This window comes from Meleagris gallopavo, chromosome 2 (assembly GCF_905368555.1).
Source record: "Meleagris gallopavo chromosome 2, MGAL_WU_HG_1.1, whole genome shotgun sequence".
Taxonomy (NCBI): Eukaryota; Metazoa; Chordata; class Aves; order Galliformes; family Phasianidae; genus Meleagris; species Meleagris gallopavo.
Window position 1 is genome coordinate 16,157,762 of NC_139405.1, and position 23,140 is coordinate 16,180,901.

General features: G+C 36.8%; 1 protein-coding gene across 5 annotated transcripts in view; it reads right to left on the bottom strand.

The window, feature by feature from the left end:
* Positions 1–384: 384 nt before the first annotated feature.
* Positions 385–23,140, bottom strand: part of GPCPD1 (glycerophosphocholine phosphodiesterase 1) — a 41,762-nt gene continuing 19,006 nt past the window's right edge. For 4 of the 5 annotated variants that reach the window (XM_085219114.1, XM_085219115.1, XM_003203804.5 and 1 more), the window contains 16 exons: positions 23,018–23,093; positions 20,982–21,023; positions 19,715–19,838; positions 18,296–18,542; positions 17,016–17,178; positions 16,799–16,931; positions 16,518–16,572; positions 14,299–14,391; positions 12,348–12,425; positions 11,548–11,587; positions 10,744–10,805; positions 9,522–9,587; positions 8,827–8,963; positions 7,894–8,029; positions 7,401–7,561; positions 385–2,192 (listed from right to left, as the gene is read on the bottom strand). In XM_085219114.1, coding sequence (XP_085075240.1) covers positions 1,988–2,192; positions 7,401–7,561; positions 7,894–8,029; positions 8,827–8,963; positions 9,522–9,587; positions 10,744–10,805; positions 11,548–11,587; positions 12,348–12,425; positions 14,299–14,391; positions 16,518–16,572; positions 16,799–16,931; positions 17,016–17,178; positions 18,296–18,542; positions 19,715–19,838; positions 20,982–21,023; positions 23,018–23,093 — 1,818 coding nt within the window. In that variant the 3' untranslated portion in view covers positions 385–1,987. The remainder of the gene's footprint in view (positions 2,193–7,400; positions 7,562–7,893; positions 8,030–8,826; positions 8,964–9,521; positions 9,588–10,743; positions 10,806–11,547; positions 11,588–12,347; positions 12,426–14,298; positions 14,392–16,517; positions 16,573–16,798; positions 16,932–17,015; positions 17,179–18,295; positions 18,543–19,714; positions 19,839–20,981; positions 21,024–23,017; positions 23,094–23,140) is intronic. The other variant, XM_085219117.1, reaches the window with a different exon arrangement.

Genomic DNA, 23,140 nt, shown 5'->3' on the forward strand with positions numbered 1-23,140 from the left:
CCATCTGAAGGTTAAGAAATAAAGTTTTCAGTGCCCATGAGCCCTTCTCAGCATCGCATGGGACTGCTCCAAGAGCGTGCTTCAGATAGCATCACCTCCACACGCTGTAGCTATCACTTTCTACAGCGCTGTGGTTGCACTGCCCAGTGTTCATGAACAGCACATGTAACTGGGAGCGCTTTCACATGAGCTAGGAAAGGCCTGAACATCTTTAGAAAGAATCCACACAAGGGATATACAAATTAAAAATAAGAATTAACAATACACATTGCTAAGTCAGCAATCTGGACTCGCTGTATTCAGTAAGAGATACAGGTGATCATACTTGATCTCAAAAATGAGGTTCTGTGCTCCCTCCCACCAAAAAACCCACAGCCTGCACAGTTCTGAAGGTAGATTTAATTTATTTTTTAATATACAAAAGACAGCTTCCAAGTTTCTAGTCATTACTGTGCTGTTTGTGCAAGACAAACTTTAAATACTAAAATACACAAGGCAAATTGAAACGAGCTGTTTCAAACTGCTCAGAGGTGTGAACTCAAGCATGTATTTGCAATGGCTTTACTCTGTACAATCAGTTCTATGTTGCAATGACTGTATATAAAGATATAGTACACACTATTGTTTTCATTGTCAATTTACAAGAGAAAAAAATAAATATTTTCCATTCTTACTATACATTAACACTTCAGTAGAAAGTTACAGCTGTTGTGTTGGCATGACCTGCAACTCGAGAAGGAAAAAGGACATGCATGTATATCTCTACTAAGAATTCTAAACTATGAGTTGGTAATAAATTACAAGGGATAGGTATCAGCCAACAGCATACAGATTATCTGAATTCAGAACATTTGTGATTCTTGCTCTAAAAAACAAAACAAAAAAACCCAGTAATAATAAATCAAATATTGCAAAATACAAAAGCTAGTGGCTTATATTATATGAAAAAGACAAACCATGTATGGTATAGCTTCTTTTTCCTCCTCCAAATGTTTGTGAATAACAGGCTTGTGGTTTTAGGCAAAAAAAAAAAAAAAAAATGAAGTAGTTCAGCGAGTCCTTGCACCCTTCACACATAACTAGCACCGTAAAGATGCAAGGACTTCAAACACCTAAATCCCATGCTTATAACTAAAGCATGCATTTTGTAGAGTTTGTGCATTCGTACGTATTTTGTTTATTAAGGTTACTGTGCAAAAGATTATCAACCACTGAAGGTATTTCTGTAATTCTGTTAAAATTCTAAGCAAATTCCTAAAAAGTTCAGCAGGTTTGTGTGAGATAAATGAAAGATGTCACTCTAGTGGTTCACCCCTCACTGCTCCACACAGACACTGTACCACTCGGTTGGCAAATCAGGAAACAGTGGCAGCAGCCTGAATGTCCACTGGAGGGGGAGGAAATGAGTTCACACGAATTGCAATTTACTTAAAGAAAATACACAGATGTTTTTGAAATGGCACAAAGCTTTGTACACATTGATGTCTCAGTGCAAATACATACAATATATATGTATATATATATATGAGGTACCAATTTATTCAGGCCAGTTCTAATTATATGTGCCTTACAACCACTCTTCATTTCCTGTTGTCAGGTACAGGCTAACAAGCTGTGCTATTCAAGTAAAATTTAAGTCAAATCAATATATTTTTTTAAACACTTTCATTACCAGATCATTGTAATTTCTCTACAATGTTTTTGAGATTCCACTCCTCAGAGTGCTTATTTTTAAAATACACTTAGTGTTAATTTTGTTTTCAAAATTTGAGACTCGATTATGAGAAAGTTAAAACTACTAAACTGGAACAACAGCTACAGTTGGCTCAATACTTGAATCTTGTTTGGAACTTGAACAAGTACTGTCAGAAGGGAGGAAAGCAGTTATTGCTGTTTGGGAAACTTAAAATAAACAAACACGAAGGCATGGATAGCACTGTTTCAATGGTCACAATTAAACAGATACAAACCAGCATTCTGCCTAGAGTCAGTCCTTTTGCATTTGAACGCTCTGCAAGTTATCTACAACCTTTTCTTCCAAGCAACTATGATGACATTTACATGGAGATATGGACTTAAAGTGGCTAACAGTGGGACACACGCAGCTTTTCAACTCTGGTAATTCCTTCTTTAGACGTTCCAGTTGCTCTACCTGGAATATATTTGGTTGTTCAGGATTTGAGTCGTATATCCTAAATAAACAAGAAAAGATAACAGTTATCAGTATAACCTGACAGTTCACAGAAAGACTAAATTAAACCATTGCTTGTAATAAAGTAAACCTAATAAAGGTTGAAATCATTCAAGGCCAGGCTGGATGGGGTCATGAGCAACCTGGCTGAAAGGGAGGTGTCCCTGCCTATAGCAGGAGGTTGGAACGAGGTGGTCTTAAAGGTCCCTTCCAACACAAACCATTCTATGTTTCTGTGATGCTAACTAAGATACCAGTAAGTCTATAAAAGCACAATCTTTGAGACTATTACCTTAAGTCTTGTCTCTAATCTTGCAGCATACAACGTTGTGCCTTTTACACAATGGTTGATTTGATGTACTAAGAAGTTACCCACTGGTATTTACCCTTGTTACTCTTCTGAAAATACGTTTTTACAGTTGACGCAAAGCAGCAAAAAACATTATTTTAGGCTTTAAACCCTACAGCCCAAGAACATCCTGAGTTGGAAAGGACCCATAAGGATCACTGAGCCCAACTCCTGGCTCTGCACAGCACCACCTAAACTCAAACCCAATGTCTGAGAGCAGTGTCCCAATGCTCCCTGAGCACTGGAACCAGGGCTGTGCCCACTGCCCTCTGGTGGGGTCCCTGTCCCCAACCCCCAGCTGCCTCCTTGCCACAGCTCCATGCCGTTCCCTCAGGCCCTGTTGCTGTCACAGAGAGCAGAGCTCAGCACCTGCAAGTTCAGAGCTTCAAGATCATTTGAACAGACTTGCATGTAACACTGAATGGAGCTCATAGCCCTTGTTTAAAGAAGTATTCCCTCTTAAAAAAACTTTTTTTAAGCTACTGTTGCAGTACTAAGTGAAGAATAAAAAGCCAGAAAATCATACCAAATGCAATCAACTACCTATACTGTTTCAACAGTATATTCTCTTTTCACTTCCATGTTTTTCACACATGGAAACAAAGCTGCAGGACTTTACTTGTTAACACTGTACCAGACTGTCCAAATCCAAAACATATTTTATGTGAGACAACACACACATCAAGTGTAACTGAAATACTACTTTGCTGTAGCATCATAAAGCAAAGGTGTTCATGTTCCTGTAAACATTCTTTAGGAACAGCTTCAGATGCATTAATGCAGATCTCCCTCCTTAATGAATTTTTATTAAAATTCAGTGAAGTACTTCTTGCTAACTTTGGCTGGAGCTTGATCCAAAAAAGGAGTGAAAAAAAGACAAGGACAAAAGTAATGCCTCCTATTTATGTCCATGACGACTGATAGATACAGAGAGCTCAATAACACTACTTGAGAGAGCAGATTCTCAGCTACCAAACACCATTTCATTCCATCTGAAGCCAAACTCAGGTTTACCGTGCAATTCAGAAAACAGGAAAGGCTTACCCTGCCACCAGGTAATGCCTTAATCACTAAGAAGCAGATTCAATTATAAAAAAAATCAACCTCTGCTAGTTATTCCTGCTTATATGCATGCTGTTATTTATTTCAGTAATGCTCAGTTGCAGGCAAATAAAATGGCACATTTTAAAACAGATTTTTAGTTCCGACAAGTTTTTAAAATTCTTTTGCCTTTTATTGCAATTAATTTTGCATTAGTTTTGGAAAACAGAACGCAGTGACAGCCTGCCAGCTGAGCAAGGAGCCATACCGAAGCCAGCACGGAACCCTTCTGTGGAGGGGAGACCAACGCACTCAGATTTCTGATGAAAAAGCTTTTGGCACACATGGCAGGCTGACTGGCTTCACCACTTCCATGCAGCTGGATGTATTACTAAACAAGCACAGCTCTGATTGTACAGAGAGGATGAAAAAAATCCCACAATGCAAATTTAAGTTAGCAGCCACCCCCTCTCCACATCGGTATTTAGTAGATAGCCAACTTCTTATAGAACCTTAGGACTACTGTTCTTACTAACTAAATTCAACAGAAGGATTTCCTGCACTATTTACAAAGCTTTTCCAGGAGAAAAAACAAACAACCCACAATGCCCTCCAAAACCCTGCCTTAACATGCATTTTTTCTGCCAATTCCAATAATTTTTCTACACCAGGTTTGTATTTCCTCTTTAAGTAAAGCTACACTTCAAACAAAAAAAAAGCCCCAAGAAGTGTTTTAAGCACAATATTCAGCTTTTAGTGTTAAAGGAGGATGCCCAGTCATATCTTCAATGCACTTTTCAGGGCCCAAATAGAAGCCTGGCTATTCTGGCAAAGCTGCACTTTTCTACAGACTATCCTTTTAACACAAGTAGTTCCAGCATTTAGGTGTTAAGATCGTTGAACATAGCAAAAAAGCAGAATATTGTCCTGCATGCAACACAAGACCATTCATTTTCAGTTTAATGACTTCAGGTATGTCTAATAATCATTGCCCGAGTGGAGAAAGGAGTGGATGGAAGAAGTTTCTTCCCCTTGCCCCAGTGATATGGCTCCTTAAACAGCACTGGCATTTGCAAGCTGCCCAGATTTAGTCTTGCAACTTTTCCCCATGCAAAACAAAGTCAGACCCCCCTACCTGCATTTGTTTTGCCCAACATTTGGTACCAGCAACTTCTGGTATTCAGGACACAGTTTTTCTCCCATCTTCACAACAACGTTTTTGCTCATCTTTACATGGAAGACTAAAGTTCAGAAAAACAGCGTATAGAAGTCATCTCTATCCAGACAGTACATGAGCTTTGACAGCTACCAGATGCTTGCAATAGCAATAACTCAGGGCCATATCCAAGCAAGCTCAATTCACTGAAATCCTTGTAATTGCTAATATTCTGACTAACAACACTAAGAAAGATGGTTTAGTAAAGCACAAGTAAATAGCAAAATAAAATGCCAAGCTTATTAGCTTTACAATAATAGGCAAATAGCTTTACAATAATAGAACAGGTAACTAAAGTCCCTGCGTATTTCTAGACCTTCAAACAGCCTTGTCCATCTGTCTCTCCTGACTACTTCATTTCTGCTTCACAGCAGTACTGAATTTATCCACCTCTAAACTTCAAGCACCACAGAATACAGATTCTGTATACCTCCTAATTGATGCTCACACCACATCTCTTGAAATTTTGGTAATTTAACTCTTGATATTAACTTAGTTCTTTCAAGTGATTTGAAAGACTGCTTCTTAACCCATCAACTCCAACCGTGAGTGGAAGCACTCGCAGTCAGGTCTTACACTTAGGCATACCATCCAGGATTTGCAAGTACCACCCACATTTCAAAGCATCCAGGGCTTAAGATATGATGCAATTTTCAGCAAGTGTCATGTTCCCTATAAGGGATATGTTTTAAGTTTAATTTTACTGCAAACTTTGGAGAAATAACTGAGGATTAAGGAAGACGTTAGGAATCGATATTATCTTTGTAGGAAGATGTCAGCAAGGTGGAAGAAATAGGAATGAGGGAATACTATCAAGAATCTGGATGGTCTGGACAGTACAGAAAGGATAAAGACTTTTTGTTAGGGCAAATCCACCAGGCAGTGTAGCCTATAAACAATTACAAGGAATGTGTTACTCTAAACGGTAGGTGAAATTTGTTCTGCTATCATGCTGTAGCTTTAACACTAAGCAAAAAAGGACACAAGATGACACTTCATTCTTGTCAGGGCTACAATTCTGTGCAGTAGTATTTCAGTAGGGTTGAGCAATTGCATATCCAAAAAGCACTTCCATATCTAAGTGGGGAAAGCAGCACCAAGGCAGAAATGAAGCCATCACCCATTTTACTACACTAGTGCAGATTCCAGGAGTAATTACCAACTTGGAAAGACTGGATTAGCAGACATCAGAAGAACAGACATTTCCTAAGAACCATTACTGCAGTAGAATTTGATTAAAACACAGTACCTGCCACATTTCTTTTTCCATACCAGTCCAGAGATCTTTTTTCCCAGCCTCTAAAAGGCCCTGAGTTTCGAGTTGTAAGAAAGGCCTAATGTGTCTCACTGCTGTAGCCAGGAAGAGGACTTACCCCTTCAGTGATGTAAGTCTGAAGCTGATCCCTAGTGCAAAAATCTTGAAATTCCTTTTTAGCATCCACAAAAAGGAGCAGACTTACTACAGTACAAACAAGACCATCAACAATCCAGATCATCACTGGGCCCACCTACTTGGGAGGACTCTCAGTAGCTGATAAGGGATTCATGAGCATTAACTGTTTTTGCACTGAGTGCCCAGAACCACAAGAGCGTGTATTTGTCCTTCTTTCTCTATGCATCTTAACTTGACATTCGGTTTTCACTTGAAAAAGAACAGAGCAGAACCCCTGACAAATACTTAACTTCCTATGCCTTTTTATCCCTGGTCCAGTAATGTGCAAAACAATTCCCTTAGTAAAGTAAACAGTCTGCAGGCTTGAGACTCTTCTCAGTTGGACGTCTTGATTACACTCAGTGTTTTCCCACTTACATATTCTTTGTTTTAGATGTTCTCCCAAAGAGATTTCACCTTTTCAAATTCAAGATTCTTCCAGTAATGCAAATTAAGCACTTTTTATGTACAACTTTATGTGTGCAACTATTTTCCACTACTAGTTTTATATCTTTTATTACGAAGGACTGACATCTCGAGTTTCTCAGAAAAATCAAAGTAACATCTTTGTTTAAAGATTTGCCACAGACATTTGATGTCCACCTGAACTGCACATATCCATCAACTGGTTTCTGAAGTGATCATTTTCGGCAGTTTGCCCTGAGAGTCACACCAAACTAATTTCAGTACAGAAAAGCAGTACAACTGCACATTCACAGCTTTCAAACACAGGTACAGAGAATGCTGGGGAAAAAAAAGAAACTGATTCACTTAAAAGTTGTGTTAACATCTCCATCAGTGACTGTAGAACGCCAGAAATTTCAGTCAGATGGTTAAATAGATTGCCCTCACCATGTCAGGTACTGTCAGGAATGTTAATAGCTTACTGAAAGTGTATATTACACACCAGCTTTTCAGAGCAACACATCATATTACGTACTTATTTGCTTAGCCACAGGACAACCAAAAATTATTTTGATTCATGTACACAGCTGTCTGAATACAAATTAACATGTGTCTCCTTACCCAGGTTTATAGTCTTGCTGTGTTTGCAGTACTAAGGAAGATAATCTACACCCAGTCAGCCAAAAAGGAATGTGAAGTTTCCCAGGATTCAGTATAGCACTGTTTCATAAGCTTCATTATTATTTTTTTAAGCACAATATGGTACCTGTCATATATTAGCCCATGAACACCATATTCTCTCAGCTTCTTCCTGTTATCTGGATCATTTGCATCATCACCCCATGAGAAAATAACTAAGCCTTTAGATATGGCTCGTTTAATATACGATGGATTCCTCAGCAGGTCTTCAGAGTGCACGTTGACTCCCTGAAATACAAAAACACTTCCATTAAAAAAATTAAAATTATGTTTCTCAGAAGTTCTCTCACTAGCATTTTTATCCTCTGACACTTAGAGCTCCTTATAATTTCACATAAATAATTTAATACGAGGTCACTGATATTATTTTTTAAGTAACGTAGAAATTTAAAGAGACATTTAAAATAATGATCATAATTTTGGCAGTTGTTCATGTTAGTATGAGTTTGACAACAATTTTAGGTTAAAAACGACAGCAACAAAAAAAGATGGATTTACATCAATTGGTAGTAATTCAATTTCGTTTTATTGCATAATGATACCAGAACTTGTCAGCTTACCAGCAAGTTTTCAAATTGTGCAAAAGTAATGGCAATTGGAGTTGTACGAGATCTAAGATCCATGAGTTCAGGATAGAGTTTAGATTCTCCTTGGGTGAGAAATAACACGGGATACTTATTTTGTTTGTGTCGAACCCTGTTATTAAAAAAAAAATTCCAAGTAAGAAGTTGCTTAAAAATCATGGAAATTCAACTTTACTGTTTAAAAGTTTCCCCCTTTAATGCATGTCCATTTAATCCCTATCTGGTGCAACAAGACAGTACTGTGTTTTCATACTAAACTATCTGACAAACCATTCCAGCAGTCTGTTGCTGTGACAGATTTGTATTCAAAGTTAAAGGCAGAATTTGTGTTAATCTCTGACCCACATCCTCAAGATGTTTATATAAAATCCTCAAAGACTATCCAGTTCTGTATTTTCTTATCTGCATAATAGAATAAAATGAAAATTCATGATAAGAATTTATAATGCTTAATGTACATTAACTAATGTCGCATTCTTCAAGTTGAATAACAGCAGTGCAGTGGCATGAAGTGAAAATAGATGAACACAAAGCTTTGGAATTAGTGCAGTGGTTTGCAAATTAGGCTTGCATATCTTCTGGTCACAATTGAAAAAAAAGAAAAAAAAAAAAAGGAAAAAAAAGACTGTGATACCCTAAGAAATCCCAGCCTTCTTTTGTTATGTCAACACAGACTTCAGCATTCAGGAAGGCACCTGACAAAAAGAATCCACTTAATCTTCATTTTCCTATTTCATTTTTGGCACAGCTCAGGTGGCAAAGGTGTTTAAGTTTCTTGTTTCAGTTGCCAACTACTTTGGCACCCAACTTTTACATCTAAATGGAACTTGTTAGTAATCTTTTGAGTATTCTTAAATCTAAAATAAAATTGATCAAGTTAAAAAAAAAATTCCTCTCTTCTTAACTTACATTGTGCAAATATCTGCATTAAAAGAAGAAAAAACAATTCTCCTCCTCCCAGCATTCATCAGAACAGTTTTCAGAATAATATCTAAAAAGAGGTTCATATCAAAGTAAGTTGACAAGTTGCCATCCCACTGTCCATCCTGTAAAAAGAAAGGACAAGTTTCAGCCATTTAAAGTAACACTTACTAAAATTATTTTAACAAGCTATAGTCTCCTGCAAACAGAATTCTTGTTTGGCTTAGGTTGAAGCCCATGCACAAAGACTTCCACCTACCACTGCACTTAAGTTGTCTTCTCCCACTCTAGACATCCAGTCTTAGACCAGACATCTGTTTCTCTCTAGAGTGAGCACTGAACAATCCAGTCCACAGTATTCTTATTCCTGCACGAAGCCAGGGAAGTTTGAGTTTGCCCTTTTCCCCTATGTACAGTATATCTCACTTGTGACCCATTCATTTTCAACAGGGCCTTCTAGAAGCTGTCAGAGCTGCACTATGAGCTCAGTCTTATAATTACATCCTATTACTTGAAAATTGTATTTGCATATGATCATTTACTCTGTTTTAAAGACAATGGGTCATAAAAACCCAAACAATTACATTAAAACAAAAATGATTTTTTTTTCCCGTAGCTTATAAAAAATTGCCACGTCAAATTACAAGCTTTAGCCAACGTACATCACCAGTACATTTACTTACCTTTTGTTGGCAGATCCATTTTATTTCTATGTTGAACCCAACATCTTCCGAAACTGACTCTAGAACCTGAAAATATTTCATTATGAACAGACTGTATAGCAAAGAGGGAGAACTAAGTACTATTAGGGTAATTACTGGAATAATATACTGGAATTTAACCTCAACGGGGGCTAAGAGCTGATTAAAAAAAAAAAATCAGTTTAAAGATAGGAAATATAAAGAAATTAGTCAAAATTTTGTCTTAAAGAATTTTGTCTTCAAAATGGATCAGGTATAAAAGTAAGTCAATTCACCTTAACACCTATGATTAAGTGCCTCATTTGTACTCACAAAAAAAGTTTTGTATTTCTGTACAAAGTTCTTTTTTTTTTTTTTTTTTTTTTTGAATGTAGAAAGTATCTTCAGTAGACCATAATCTGAAGCATGAAACTCGTAAGTTTAAAAGGTGATTAAAAAAAACAAAACCAGAACAACCTAGATCATTCTTGAAGCCTTTAAAGGTGACGCAGCCTTTCTTACAGTAAGAAATCATCAAAACAGATGTAGGAATTGAACCTCAGTAGTTACATCTATGACACAAAGTTCTTTGTTACATGGATATTTTATACACATTCTCCCAGAAGTATTAAACAAGTATTAACCTTTATGGTCCAAACAGAATGCAGTACTAACATATAGAACAAGTTCCTAAAGGTCACATTAATGAACAGTCTAGACACTAGGAAAAATCATCAAGTGAAAAAAACAGCAATTTAAGAAACAAATGAACAAACTTATTGCAAATGGGACCAAACTACATGGCACTTGTTTCCAGAAAAAAAAACAAGGCAGTACAAAGACCAGAGTCTGCAAACCACCATTAAGGGAAACACACTAAATTCTCATTTTCAATCACACAGCCAGCCAGAGGCCCTTCTTTCCCTACTTTAAATTTAACAAACAATTGTCAGTGCACTAAAATGCAGTGCTCAGATGTTAGCCAGCTGATATCCTGAGCTATACAAAGGAAATGAAGAATTTAGAACCTTGAAAGGTATGCAGACTGTTAAGTGCTGGAAAAGATCCAGTAGCCAAATAAAGCCTAAATTCTCAGTTCCACCATGGATATTGGATGGCTAAATAAAAAATGAGCATCTCTCACGATGTGCTGCAACACTGAAAGGAAAATACATGTTTTCATGTTCCATAATATATAGCAATAGAGATGATGATTAATTCTTACTCTCTGTAGAGAAGGAAACGGCTGAGTCTCATAAGCAGAGTTTTCTTCTTCTTTAAAGGATGCTGAAAAGAAATACAAAATTTTAGATTAAAACAGACTGCAGCACTCCTAATTCCAGCAAGAAAATAAGAGCTCAGCATCACAAAGTTTCTAAGCATGAAAAATGAAATCAGGTCTATATTTTGACTGTCACGCTCTGCCAACCATGTTGCCAATTCTTATTTTGATAGTGGGAAATTTTTTCCCCCCCACAGAATGTTTATCAGAAGGAATTTCCCCCATGCTTCACTCAGTCACTGAATCGCATCCAGTAGAAGCAGCCTTGCCTGTCAAGACTTATTATTATTTTATCTTTTCTGAGACAAGTAGGATGTGTGAGGTACTTAGCCTCATTTTGTTGTCCCCATAAAGGAGATGAATTACAGCCCCAGATTTACAGCACCAATAAGACAACCTGTAGCAGTTACCAAAGTTTCTGTAGAATTGCCAAAAAAGTAGTTAGAGAAGTGTAAGGTTACACTACATGCAATTATGTTGCTGTTATCTTATTGCTCAAATACATATTTGGCTATATATGCATCTTCTACCCTCCTGTCCCCTCTCTTCCTGAGGAAGAACTCCCATCCAGGTATTTACATCCTGGCAAAAATAAACAAACAAAACTTAACTCTACAATCTGCACAAAATTCAAGAAATTACTTATGTGTTTAGAAGTGTTCAAGAAGCCAAATGTGACTAGAACAAGTCACTGCAACCCCTCAGTGTCTCTCATGAACCCCAAGGCTCTTGCCAACTATTACGCACCATTGTGATCTTTTACTTTCAAGGCAGTCACATGAGCCAGCTGTAAGACAAAAGAAGAAAGTTACAAGTGCTCTATCCACAGAGATCTTATTACAAATAAAACACAATTTATGATCTTTATTTTACTTATTTTTAAGTTCGGAGTTCCACTACAGACGCATTTTATGTAACTATAAATTAAATTAAACACATGATTCAGCAACATGCTTCCCTGTCTAAGGACAGGCATCTCAGCTTGGTCTTCAGTAGCAAGTCTTGTTCTCCAGCCCCCTTTTATGTAGGGAGATCTTTTCTGTTTGGAAGATACAGCAATACCCATTTGAAATAATAAAGTTAGTTCTAGCCAGTCTGTTTAATCCATAATGTTGAATCAGAGACTCTTCTAAACCTCCACACAGCCCCCAAGGTCACACACATCTCCCTTGTTAAATAGGAAGATTTAAGAACTAGATAGACCTGGTGAATAGCATCTTTTCTTCAAATACTACAAAGCATTGGCTTCCAATGAACCTCATCACCACTATCCCTCTTTTTCCTCTTCTAAAAAAAAAATAACATTAGCATATAGCATAATGATATGGATCTATTCTAGTTGTTTGGATATTTCTCAAAAAAAAAAAAAGTAACAAAATTTAATCAAGCTGTAATGATGGTACAGAAGTCCTATGTTTGAAATTAACTACTTGTTCTACTTTTACTACTTTTAAAGCATATACTCTCCCACATTATCTACAGCTACACCAGAAACCAAAACTACAAATCCCACACTCAGCATATCACAACAGCCAAAGTAACAGTACCTTCAACAACTGCAGCTGATCAAATGTGAGCTCTTTAACTGCAATCTCAAACAACTCCAAAGGCTCTGTATCCAGTTTCTTTGAAGAGAAATAATACGTAATAACAATCGCTGAAAAGTATAAAAGTCTGTATGCTTTTAGTTGCCTTTAATGTTACTATATTAAAATTTTCTTTCTTATATTGATAAAGATACAAATCAGGTAACAAGTCAGTTTGTTTTCACTCAGATGCATAAAACAGGTGTCAATTTGAAAAAAATCAGGATTTGGTCATTTACACAAATCATAGGCTTCAACTCTCTCTTCACACTAACCTTCAATAAAAGTCAATGCATTTGTTCTGTAATAACTTGATCAGGGGATTCAGGGGAATAAAATAAAAACAAAAGTGCTCAAGTAAAGAAATTCATTAAAATGCTCCAAGGCAATTCAGTTTATTATTATTTCTCTGGTCTCTCAGAAACTAGTAAAAAGAGACACATGTCCTGATAAAACTGAAACAACCCTCCCCCACTGCAATCATCTCATGTTAAAAAAAAATTTGTCAATACAATTCTCACTTCTCCTCACTCTAAAGAAATCTGTGTTCACTGAGACAGCACTGACTCAATATATTACCACGTATGTACTTCTCTTAGAGTTCTGTTCCCAGAACTGTCCCAAACCAACTTGCTATAAATTGCCATACTGGAATGGGCACGAGGGTTTGATGACAAGTTAGCACAGAGAGCAAAGAGAAGTTATCTTGCAGCCTATCTTGCTATGCTATCTTTGATTTTATTGCCAGTAGTAGAGAACACAAGAACAGAACGGAGTCCAGCCTCTTTGCACTGTGGTAGAGGACATGCATTCTAGTTTCAATAAAAAGAAAAATACACAACAGATCAGAAGGAAAAATATCTCAGTGTTTGAACTAGCAGCCCTTCTGCTTCTGTTTCTCTTGTTACTGAGAAGCATAATGTCACTTTATGAAAACATTTGATTTTTACACTTCAAAAAACTTGCGTATTTAAAAGGTGTTGTGAAAGCAAGTTCAGAATATCTTTCAAGGAATAATCTATGTAGGTGAGTAGCAGTACCATTCACTGCTTATGTTATAGTACTCTCAGCGCTCACAGCAGAAAAGTTTTGGTTAACAACTTCAGCAGCTGGTAAGTTAAGCAAGGAAAGGAACAAGGTGCTTGCTTTCACGTCTTCTTTTCCTACTCCTAGCATTTCATTTAACTCCTTTCCCTCTGACCCACCAAGCAGTTCAAAGCAGTTCTTCAGCCTCACTTACTGCCCCCACAAGATATGAGGTACGTTGTTTACCTGACAGCTAAAGGAAGATCAAAATGCAGAGAAAAAAAATGGAATTAAGAAAGAATAGGAAAAATTAATGGCAGACAAGCCCTTCGTAGCTAACCCAATTGTTCAGCAACCTCCTAAATGAAGATCTTTGTTTCTTCCAGTGTTTTGTCTTCCATCCACTGGCCACTATTATACTGCAAAGCAGACTTTGATTTGACCTATTAAGCATTTTTAAGAACACTACTGCTTAAGACAAATATACCACAAAGTATCAGCAGAGGGATGAAATCATGCTGAGAATCATATCGACCTCTCTCAAAAAAACAACCCACCCAAAAAACCCCATCAGAAGGTCTTACTCCTGACAACCTAAGGGGTCCCAAGAGGTGTGACAGATTACAGTGAAGTTCTCTAAATTTTTCTTTCAAACAATAAATAAACAAAAGCTAAGGAGTAACTCCAGTTATCATTTATAACTGCACTTGAAATGCTGTTGCTATCAAAACGAAGAATTCAAGTTCTCAGCTCAAGTTTATGCATATAGTAAAGCTACATTTGCATTCCCTTCCATTCCTTGAATATTCAGAATTATTTCTATGAAAAACTATTTTAGTTCGTGGAATGGTCACGTTTCAGTTACAAACATCATCCTCATCCTTACCTTTTTCATGGCCATGCAACAAGTGAGATCGTGGTATACAATGGGTACATGATCTTTAGAAAGATGTACATCAAATTCCACATAGGCTGCTCCCTAAAGAAAATAGTAAAAAAAAAAAAAAAAAAAATCACAATAGAACAAATAAACACTTAATTGCTAACGCACAAGGACTACAGAGTAGCACAACACACAGGAGTACAAGTTGCCAAATATTCCCAGGTCCTGGACATCAATCAGAAGTTGAATGCAATGCTGGTCATTAACAATTACATCATATTCAACAAAGGATTAAATAAAACAAAACAAAGAAACAAGAAAACAGCAGAGCAGTGTGTTATAGTATCTGCAAGAGCAGAAATGGCTACATCCAGCATTCTCTGATCCTTGTAAAATGCATGTTATTTTCTGTTAAGCCTAAAAAGGAGCAAAGATTAAACCAGGACTCTAAGGATAATCATTATGGAGGTGGCCGTAGGAGGACAGGAACACATTTTTTTTTTTCTTTTGACAGATTTTGACTGTCTCTAAATACTCCTTTCTATGAAAATTATTTTTGTAGCAGTGGCTACAAGCCTTTTCATTTTTGGAAACAGTAGGAAGCATCTGGTAATAATGATTATTGTATAGTTAATTTCTGCCTCAGCATACTTTTTGTGGGCTTTTCAAAGCTGTCTGTAAACCTGCAGCATTCACCTAGAAATGAAAAAGTACTGTTTGAACAGATTCTTTAGTAATTGCAGTTTTCATTTGCTCTGCAGTCAGTGCGTGCTTCAGTCAATATCTTCAAATTGTACTTCAAAACTCACCTGAGAGAAAGCTTTCAGCTATGACTCTTGGAGAGTCAGGAGTTAAGAAGTCAATAAATATAGTAATATAAATAATAATAATAGAGACTCTACTCTCATCTCTTTAGCAACTTCAGAAGATGCCTGGTAAGAAACCACATTAGTGGAGACATACCTGAGAAATCTAAGGAAACTCAGAAGTTAAGCAGCAGGTGATCTCATAGCCACAACTTACTGTATGCAGATCTCCAATGAAAACAGGAGCTAGACAAGGAATGTCCTCCATAGGACTCACGCTGCTCTGCTATATTGTCTCATTGTTTCTTTGCCTAGCTCAGTCTTACCTCAGATCACTTCAGTGACTATTTCTGAAAGGAAAAAAACTGACTGCCTCTATTAGAGAATTAAAGAACCTGAAGCTAGCATCTCCAAATTGAAAGTCTCATCTCAGGAGTTAAATTCTTCATTGTAAAAACTACAGGATCAGAAAATTGTCATATTCTAGAAACTCAGCTCCTAAGTCCTGTTTTGGAGACCAGATTTAGATACTCACCTGTCTCAAAAAAAAAAAAAAAAATAAAACTTTACTGCCTGAGAATTCTGCAGTCAGTCAGCATAGAGCCAAACCTTCTTATAGGATTATGAACAAATATGCTTCTGCAGGACTGAAGTTAAAATTTCCCTGTACTAGAACATTAGAATGTGTTACATAAAAAACACAGGTCATTATTTCCATGGAAACTATGACTGATACAAAGAGCACAATATCACTATTTGATAGAGCAAATTCTTAGCCACAAACACACTTTTTCAATACAGCCACCACCATTAGCTATGTATTTTCACTAGCAATGAACAAGAGACTGCATGCTGCGCTTGTATAAGTCTGTATGGTCATCATGATTGTGATTTGTCTTTCAGGTCACTGTCACAACGCACCACTCAACACTTCACTGTGTTCACACCCACTGTTTGGTCTCCAGAAACGTTTAGGAAATGTCAGTGAGTGTCAGTAGGTGCGATTTTTTTTTTACATGGAGGAATTCAGAACCACATTTTTGCCTCAAACACTTTTCCATCATTTTGTCAGACTGCCCTTCTGCTGCCACCTGTCAGACAGCAAAATGCAATGGGATATTGGTGGGAAGGTTAAACTTTTACTGCCATACCACCAACATCCATTTCTAACATCATGTGCCAACATAATAAAATAGGAGCAGTCCCTGTAGATGGAAGGGTTTTTTTTAATAACTTAAGAACAAGAGTTTAAGCTATTACTTTCCTTCTTATTTCTCCACAGTGCCTCCATGATTTGATGCCTTTTTTTTAATTAAAAAAAAAAAAAATCAGCACATTTAACACTCATCATCTTGAATCATGAAAATTAAACATGGGAGCTACTTAAGTACTGTGTTTACACAAACGTGTACATACATGACTAGCAGCATTCCTCAGAGAAGCTATAGTGTTCTCTTGAACCTTAGCAAGTCTGAAATAACAGCAAAGGAAAAGGTTTTATTAGATGCATGTCACAATACTCCATCAAAGCAACAGAAATACAAATAAGTGTTTTACAGAACACTCACATTTGATATTGAAGAGGCTTAAAACGATTACGAGTTGCAGCTCATAATTTGAAATTAGCTGTTTCCATGATATCCATGAAACCAAACATTAAAGAATAAAATCTCAGATTAGAGGACAAATGAACTTACTTAGCTGTTGTTGTAGAGTTTCCAGCTCCCCTGTGTCCAACATCGAGAGTTGTTCTTGGTTTCCAGTATTTTGCATATGAGGCCTTCATATCACAAGTGTATCCCTGGATCGGCTTAATTATTATGTAGTCCACTAGAAGAAAAAACAAGAGCTGCATGTGTCAGTAGGTAAATGACTTCCAGTGAAGTTATCCACATTTATTTGTACCGCCTGTACCTCTGACTTTTCCAATAGTCTTCCGTGGATTCCTGCCCATAATGGCAAGTGTAAGAATTCCAGCACTCTTTCCAGATTCTGCAATTGTGGATGAGAGGAGGCAGGCAGAACCTACATGACCTGGGTGCTCATCATCTTGCACTACTTTCTCACTTAAATCTTCCTGAAAGCAAACCAACCAAAACATTTACTGTTACACGTGGATGAAAATACTAACAAATTCTTACTTCATTAAAACCTTGCTCCTCAGGTGGCATCACTGACTGTCTTGCTATCTCCCACATGCTACAGAAAACGCAAACTTCAGGCCAGAATTGTTTTTGTGTAACAGTGTTGCAAGTTATGATCAGAAATACGAAATTGTTGGTGGCAATCTAGAAAGTTACATACAATTGTTTTCAAAAACTCTTAGGTATGGTAATCTTTTCAGAGCACAACTGGATACAAAGAATAGGATCTCTTCTAAAACTTCCATGTTACATTTAGAGCAAAGATAAAGTCAATTTTTTCTACATATATTGTATATACATACATAATATGTATAAAATATTATACATATATATTTCATGTATGTATATATAGTACAATACACATTTTTAAAAAAAGCTTTGCGTTCATTTGCAGGGAAGAAGGAGATACATAAGTAGCACACAGAACAAGTGCTTGATCAAGTCAAGTTCAGGAGCTATAGCACCACTTTACAATTTTAAGTGATAGAGGGGCACCTTTACTCCAAATACTTTTTTAATGCATAAGCGGTATGCCCTGGGACAGAATTTACTCCCATTTGCTAAAAGAACTTGGAATATTAAAATATTTCAGGAAATACATTTCAGGCAACTTGCAGGTGTCACAGTGAGACTCTACATAAGCACAGTTCTAATTTGCACTAGCTAGTCCAGAGAAACCTGTCATAAAGGCAAGATGAAATAGTTGCAATTTAACTAGTCCATGTACACACTGTTAAGATCCAAAGGATAAACAGAAATTATCTCTGGTAAAGGACAAAAAACAAGCTAACCTAACTATACGCAATAGCACAATTTGCAATTTGTACTAACTTCTAAACAAGCAGAACACATAAAATTTGCAGTGTAATACTGAGATGACTTAAACCTCTCTGTAAAATGGCGCAGCAGCAAACTGTACCATACAAACAACATCCAAAAATTCAAATGTCAGTCAGCAGCTCAATCCTAACAGGGAAACTTGATGCTAATTGACTCTACTAACTCCAGAATTTAAGATTGGAGTTGCTTCTAAGTGCTGAAGTGACATACCTCAAAAAAATCAAAGATTAATTCCAAGTTATCAGGCTCCATGGTTTGTATGGTGTATTCTAGCCATCGATCTGACTGCAAAGCATAACCACAGTCTGGCTGAGAGTGTCGGCATTTATACTCATTGTTGCTTATTAAGGAGAACTCCACAGTGTTTGCCATCTTCTGAGGAACAGTAGGAGATGTTTTTTCTTGACCCTCTTCATCATCATCATCCTTTTCCAGGCCTTCCAGAGTCAACTTCACTCTATTCAATCAAAAACAGAAAACAAATTGTTATAGGAAGAAATACCAGAGTTAAAAAGAAGCTTGAGCAGAAGCTACAGGCAAACACAAGAATTATTTTCAACACCACCAGCTACAGGAAAGTAGTGCATACAGTGGACCCTAATAAGTTTAAATTTGGAATTGTTGCTTTTTAAGTCCTTTTTTTTTTTAGTTTAACTTCAGTGCTCAAATCACTGCTAATACAGCAATGTGGGTAAACATGAAAACTGTAGTAATGGTCAGTAAAGCAGACTTCTACCACATTAAGCAATGATTTGGGCTACTAAAATAGACAGCTTTTCTCTAAAGATTGATACCCATAAACGTTGGGAAACTAAGCAAAAGCACCAGAAATAGCAGTAGTTACAGAATCACAGAATTGCAGGGGTTGTAAAGGACCTCTAGAGATCATCGAGTCCGACCCCCTGGCTAAAGCAGGTTCCCTACAGCAGGTTGCACAGGTAAGTGTCCAGATGGGTTTTGAGTATCTCCAAAGAAGGGGACTTATCTGGGCAGCCTATTCCTGTGCTCTACCACCCTCACTGTGACAAAGTTCTTCAAAATCAACACTGAATGTTGACAGCTGCTGCTAGACACATTTCTTGTGTAATTTTAGCCTCTGAATATAGATCACAAAAAAGATAGTCTGAAGTTATTAGTAAGCATCTTGAGAATAATCTTTTAAAAGTAAACAGAAAGAAGTTTCTGCAATATAATGGACTGAGATGAATGACCTTCTCCCCAAGACTCAACTTAAACCTACATAGGACAAACATTCCAAATAACATCCAATTTCACTGATGTACAAAATCAAATACATCAGTAATGGAAGCACATTTAAGCTATCTACATCTAAGTCATTTTAAAGCAGACAGGATACAGGGTTATTTTTAGATGTCAACTCACTACTAAAATTGAACTTGCATCAAAACAATTACAACCAGAAATTCTTTACACAGATTGGACATTCTGAATACCCTCATAGAATAAGACACCACAGTGTATTTAAACATATTCTACAACCTTGAAAAATAGCATTGCCTAAGGAGGTGACAGTCACAAAAACTCTAACAGGGCAGATTCAACTCTATTTTTTAGGCAGAATATGGAAAACGTGAGGTAAATTGCCAAACAAGATGAGCAGGCTCTCACCTAAACCTCGATGTTTTGAATTTCTTCTTTGATATCATTACAGGGGACTTTTCAGAATAATGCAGACGTAACCGTATTTCTGCTTGACAGGTCAGCCACCCGGCATCCACTGTTTCAATGCCATCTGTTAAGAATTGAGCGACAACCATTAGAAAGGCACCTTAAAAGCTTCTTTAATTTCTAAAGGAGAACCTAGACAGTTAAATATAAATACAATTCCTCTGGCACCATCTTCCAGCCAGTCCTCCTCTATCAGCTTTATTCGATAGTATTCCCAAAGCAATTGCTGTGTACATCCTTTCACCTGTCTATTCCGAGCTACCTAGAACAGGCAACAGATAGGTAGCAGTTCATTGTTTTTTAAAGGAAACAAATAAGAACACCGATCCACACCAACTTCACATGGCAGCTGTCCGAAGGAAAGCACCGAGTGTTTTGGCATTAATTGTATTTAGAATATCAACAGCTATGTCTCCAGAGGTATACAAAACAGTCTCACGTGCTGGGATTTCTCAGTACGTGAATCACCACTGACAGAAACTGCAAGTTCAAAAGCAATTCAAAACTTCTTGTTTCAACTGGCATAGAAATATCATCACAAGCAAGGCCAGTAAAGCAGCATAAGACTGGAGGACAGAATACAGTAACAGATATGGTGGGGAAAAAGCACAGAGAAGAATCCTCAACCTCACCATCAGGAGAAGGAAAGTCTACAAAGGAGGATGGCCAGGAAGCACAAGCTGCCAGACCAACCATCCAAGTAGATGCCACTTGAAGAGTTCCTAACAAAACATTACCTCTGATAGGGATGTGAAAGAAAATAGAAAAGCTTCGAGACAAAACGCATAAGATGTAACAAAGAGTTAACACAGGTGCCAAGGGACAGAGCATTAATTGAGAAGTGGGTTTTAACTGCAAAAGCAACACCTATGCACACACAAGAGCATGACATTTGAACCTGAGAAATTTTGGCAGTTACATGCATAACCAGAGGCAGATCGTGTTTATCTAGCGTGGTTCTCCTACTCAAGGAGAGTTCATTTTACAGCTAGTTTTAAAGAGAAGGCTAGTAGCAGCAGCAGCCTATTCACATACACACTTACAGCCTAGAGTTATCCAGCACCGTTATGCTGACAGTCTTTCAGCTCTTCTTTTAGCAAAGCAGAAAATTCATGTCTAAACTAAGTATTTCAGTATGTTTTTCAACTACAAATGCTTAACCTTGTCAAAGTTAAAAACACGGTAGAGATCAATATATTTCACTTACTATGAATTCCGAAGTATCCATCGTCAATGGTCATTTCATTTTCTAGAATTGAAATGAGGGGACAAACAGAACGGAAGACACTAATCAGTATTAATACCAGCAGGAATTGTTGCCAAGCTAAATTCTACTTTTCCACTTTGTTTCTAAAGAGCCTAATAAAACGTACAAAAATTGAAACAGAAAAAATAAGCACGTTTATTGCAACCTTCTATCAAGTTTTTTCCAACTTCATGCATTTCATTCTGCAAGAAAAACCCATCAAGCCAAAAAAATGCCCTAAGATTTGTGCTTTGCTTGAGCTAATCTGAATTGAGAAAAATCAAGAAAGCTGCATAATTTCAGTTTGCTGTAATAGTTTGCTGACATCTACATCCTACTAGAACCTACAGTGATTTTCTTGGTAGTGTCCAAGCCCTTACAATTTCTTGCAAATATACAAGAAAGCTGTTCTCCTGCACATTTACAGTTAAATTTTATTAATTGAGTTAGGCACAAAAAAATGTGTATTCTGTCCACATAACAGAAACCTATTCTAGGATGAAATAATCAAAATACTCATTTCACAGTTACTTTTATCCTTCCTCTCTCCTAAATTTTAATAGCTGAAATCTTCAGGCACTGGGTGAATTCACCAGCGTTAGCAGAACTGCAGTAGCATACACAAGCTATGAGTTTCTCACAAGACTCAATAAAATCTTGTTGCTACAGCCATTAACCCTGACTTTTTCCTAGGAGGAATCATAATTCCGTCCTCCGTTTTTACTAACTATCAACCAACAATTTAGGGTCATAATAACCAAGAGCTAACATCCTGGTATTGCTGCATTTTCTTAAAGACTGCTTAGGACGAAAGCCCCTATTTTCATGGAGACATGGGAGATCTAACTTCTACGACTCAATTTTATTTCAGCTTCATGTTCCATTGAAGTATTAAGCATCCTAACCATAGAAATCTGCAGAAAATGTTTTTGACATTAATTCATTTACTAAAGAGACAAAAAGTATTGAGTATTACTTGGAAAAAAAAGTATCCTAATTGCATGAAATGGAGTTATCTGAATTTAGAGATAAAACATAAACTCTAAGAGAGAGCAGACTGCTTCCCTAATTAATTACTGAAAAACACAGAAATAAATTGTTACAGGAACACAAGCACTTAGCTGCATTAATTCAATAGAAATTATAAAAAAAAAAAAAAGAGTGATCATGCATTATCAATTATTAAGTTTCTTTAATATCATCTTCTTCATAAAAGATGTATTTTTTCAGTGAACCAGAAGATATATAACAGACAAATACTCTGTGTGGAGAAGTGGGGAGAAAGTAACATTTCTCACATTCTAGAAGGAACAATGCATAGAACATGCCATTCTAAGCAGCATTAGATCTAAATTACAAGCTACAGTCAAAGGTTATCACTTAAACACTATCAAAACACCCAAATTCTCCCGCCTTAGAAAAGCATTAGGAACTTGTATGCACGTCCGCATGCCACTCTTGCTTCCAGCAAAACTTTTTTTTTTGCTAAATTGCCATACAAATTAGCCATATAAATTTATTTCATTAATTTTACTTATTTAAAGAAGCCCATTTTTTTTTGTTTGCATTAAAATTTTACTAATGATACAGTATTTAAACAAAACCAATAGTGAATTCATGCCCTCCCCCTCCCCACATTCTCTGGGAGGGAAAAAAATATATTAAAAAAAATGGATCCTTAGTCTCAAAGAATTAAGCTTAGAAAAAAAGGATTACATTTCAAGTTAAAAAAAATAGTCCACATCATCTTAGGGATGGCAGCAAAGAATTCCACACCCACTTCATTTTTAAGTCACTGATTCATATATATACAGATAGATATATGGGGTTGTTTTTTTGAGAGTAAGGTCCATGCTGTGCAAAGAAAAGTTTATACCTCCAAAACATTAATAAACTTAACTATTTTATATCTATAATTATCAATCCCTCTAAACCAATGTGCAGCATATTAGCAATCTTATGCATATGCCTCAAACAGATGCAGTTTATGCCCATACCTAAAGGGGTAATTGATCGTGGTTGTAGATGAGTCTCCCACGTGTGAACTATGACTTCGCAGGGACCATCGATAGTCTGTAATTTAAAAGTTAAATGTCTACAATAATTTCTTTTGTTATATC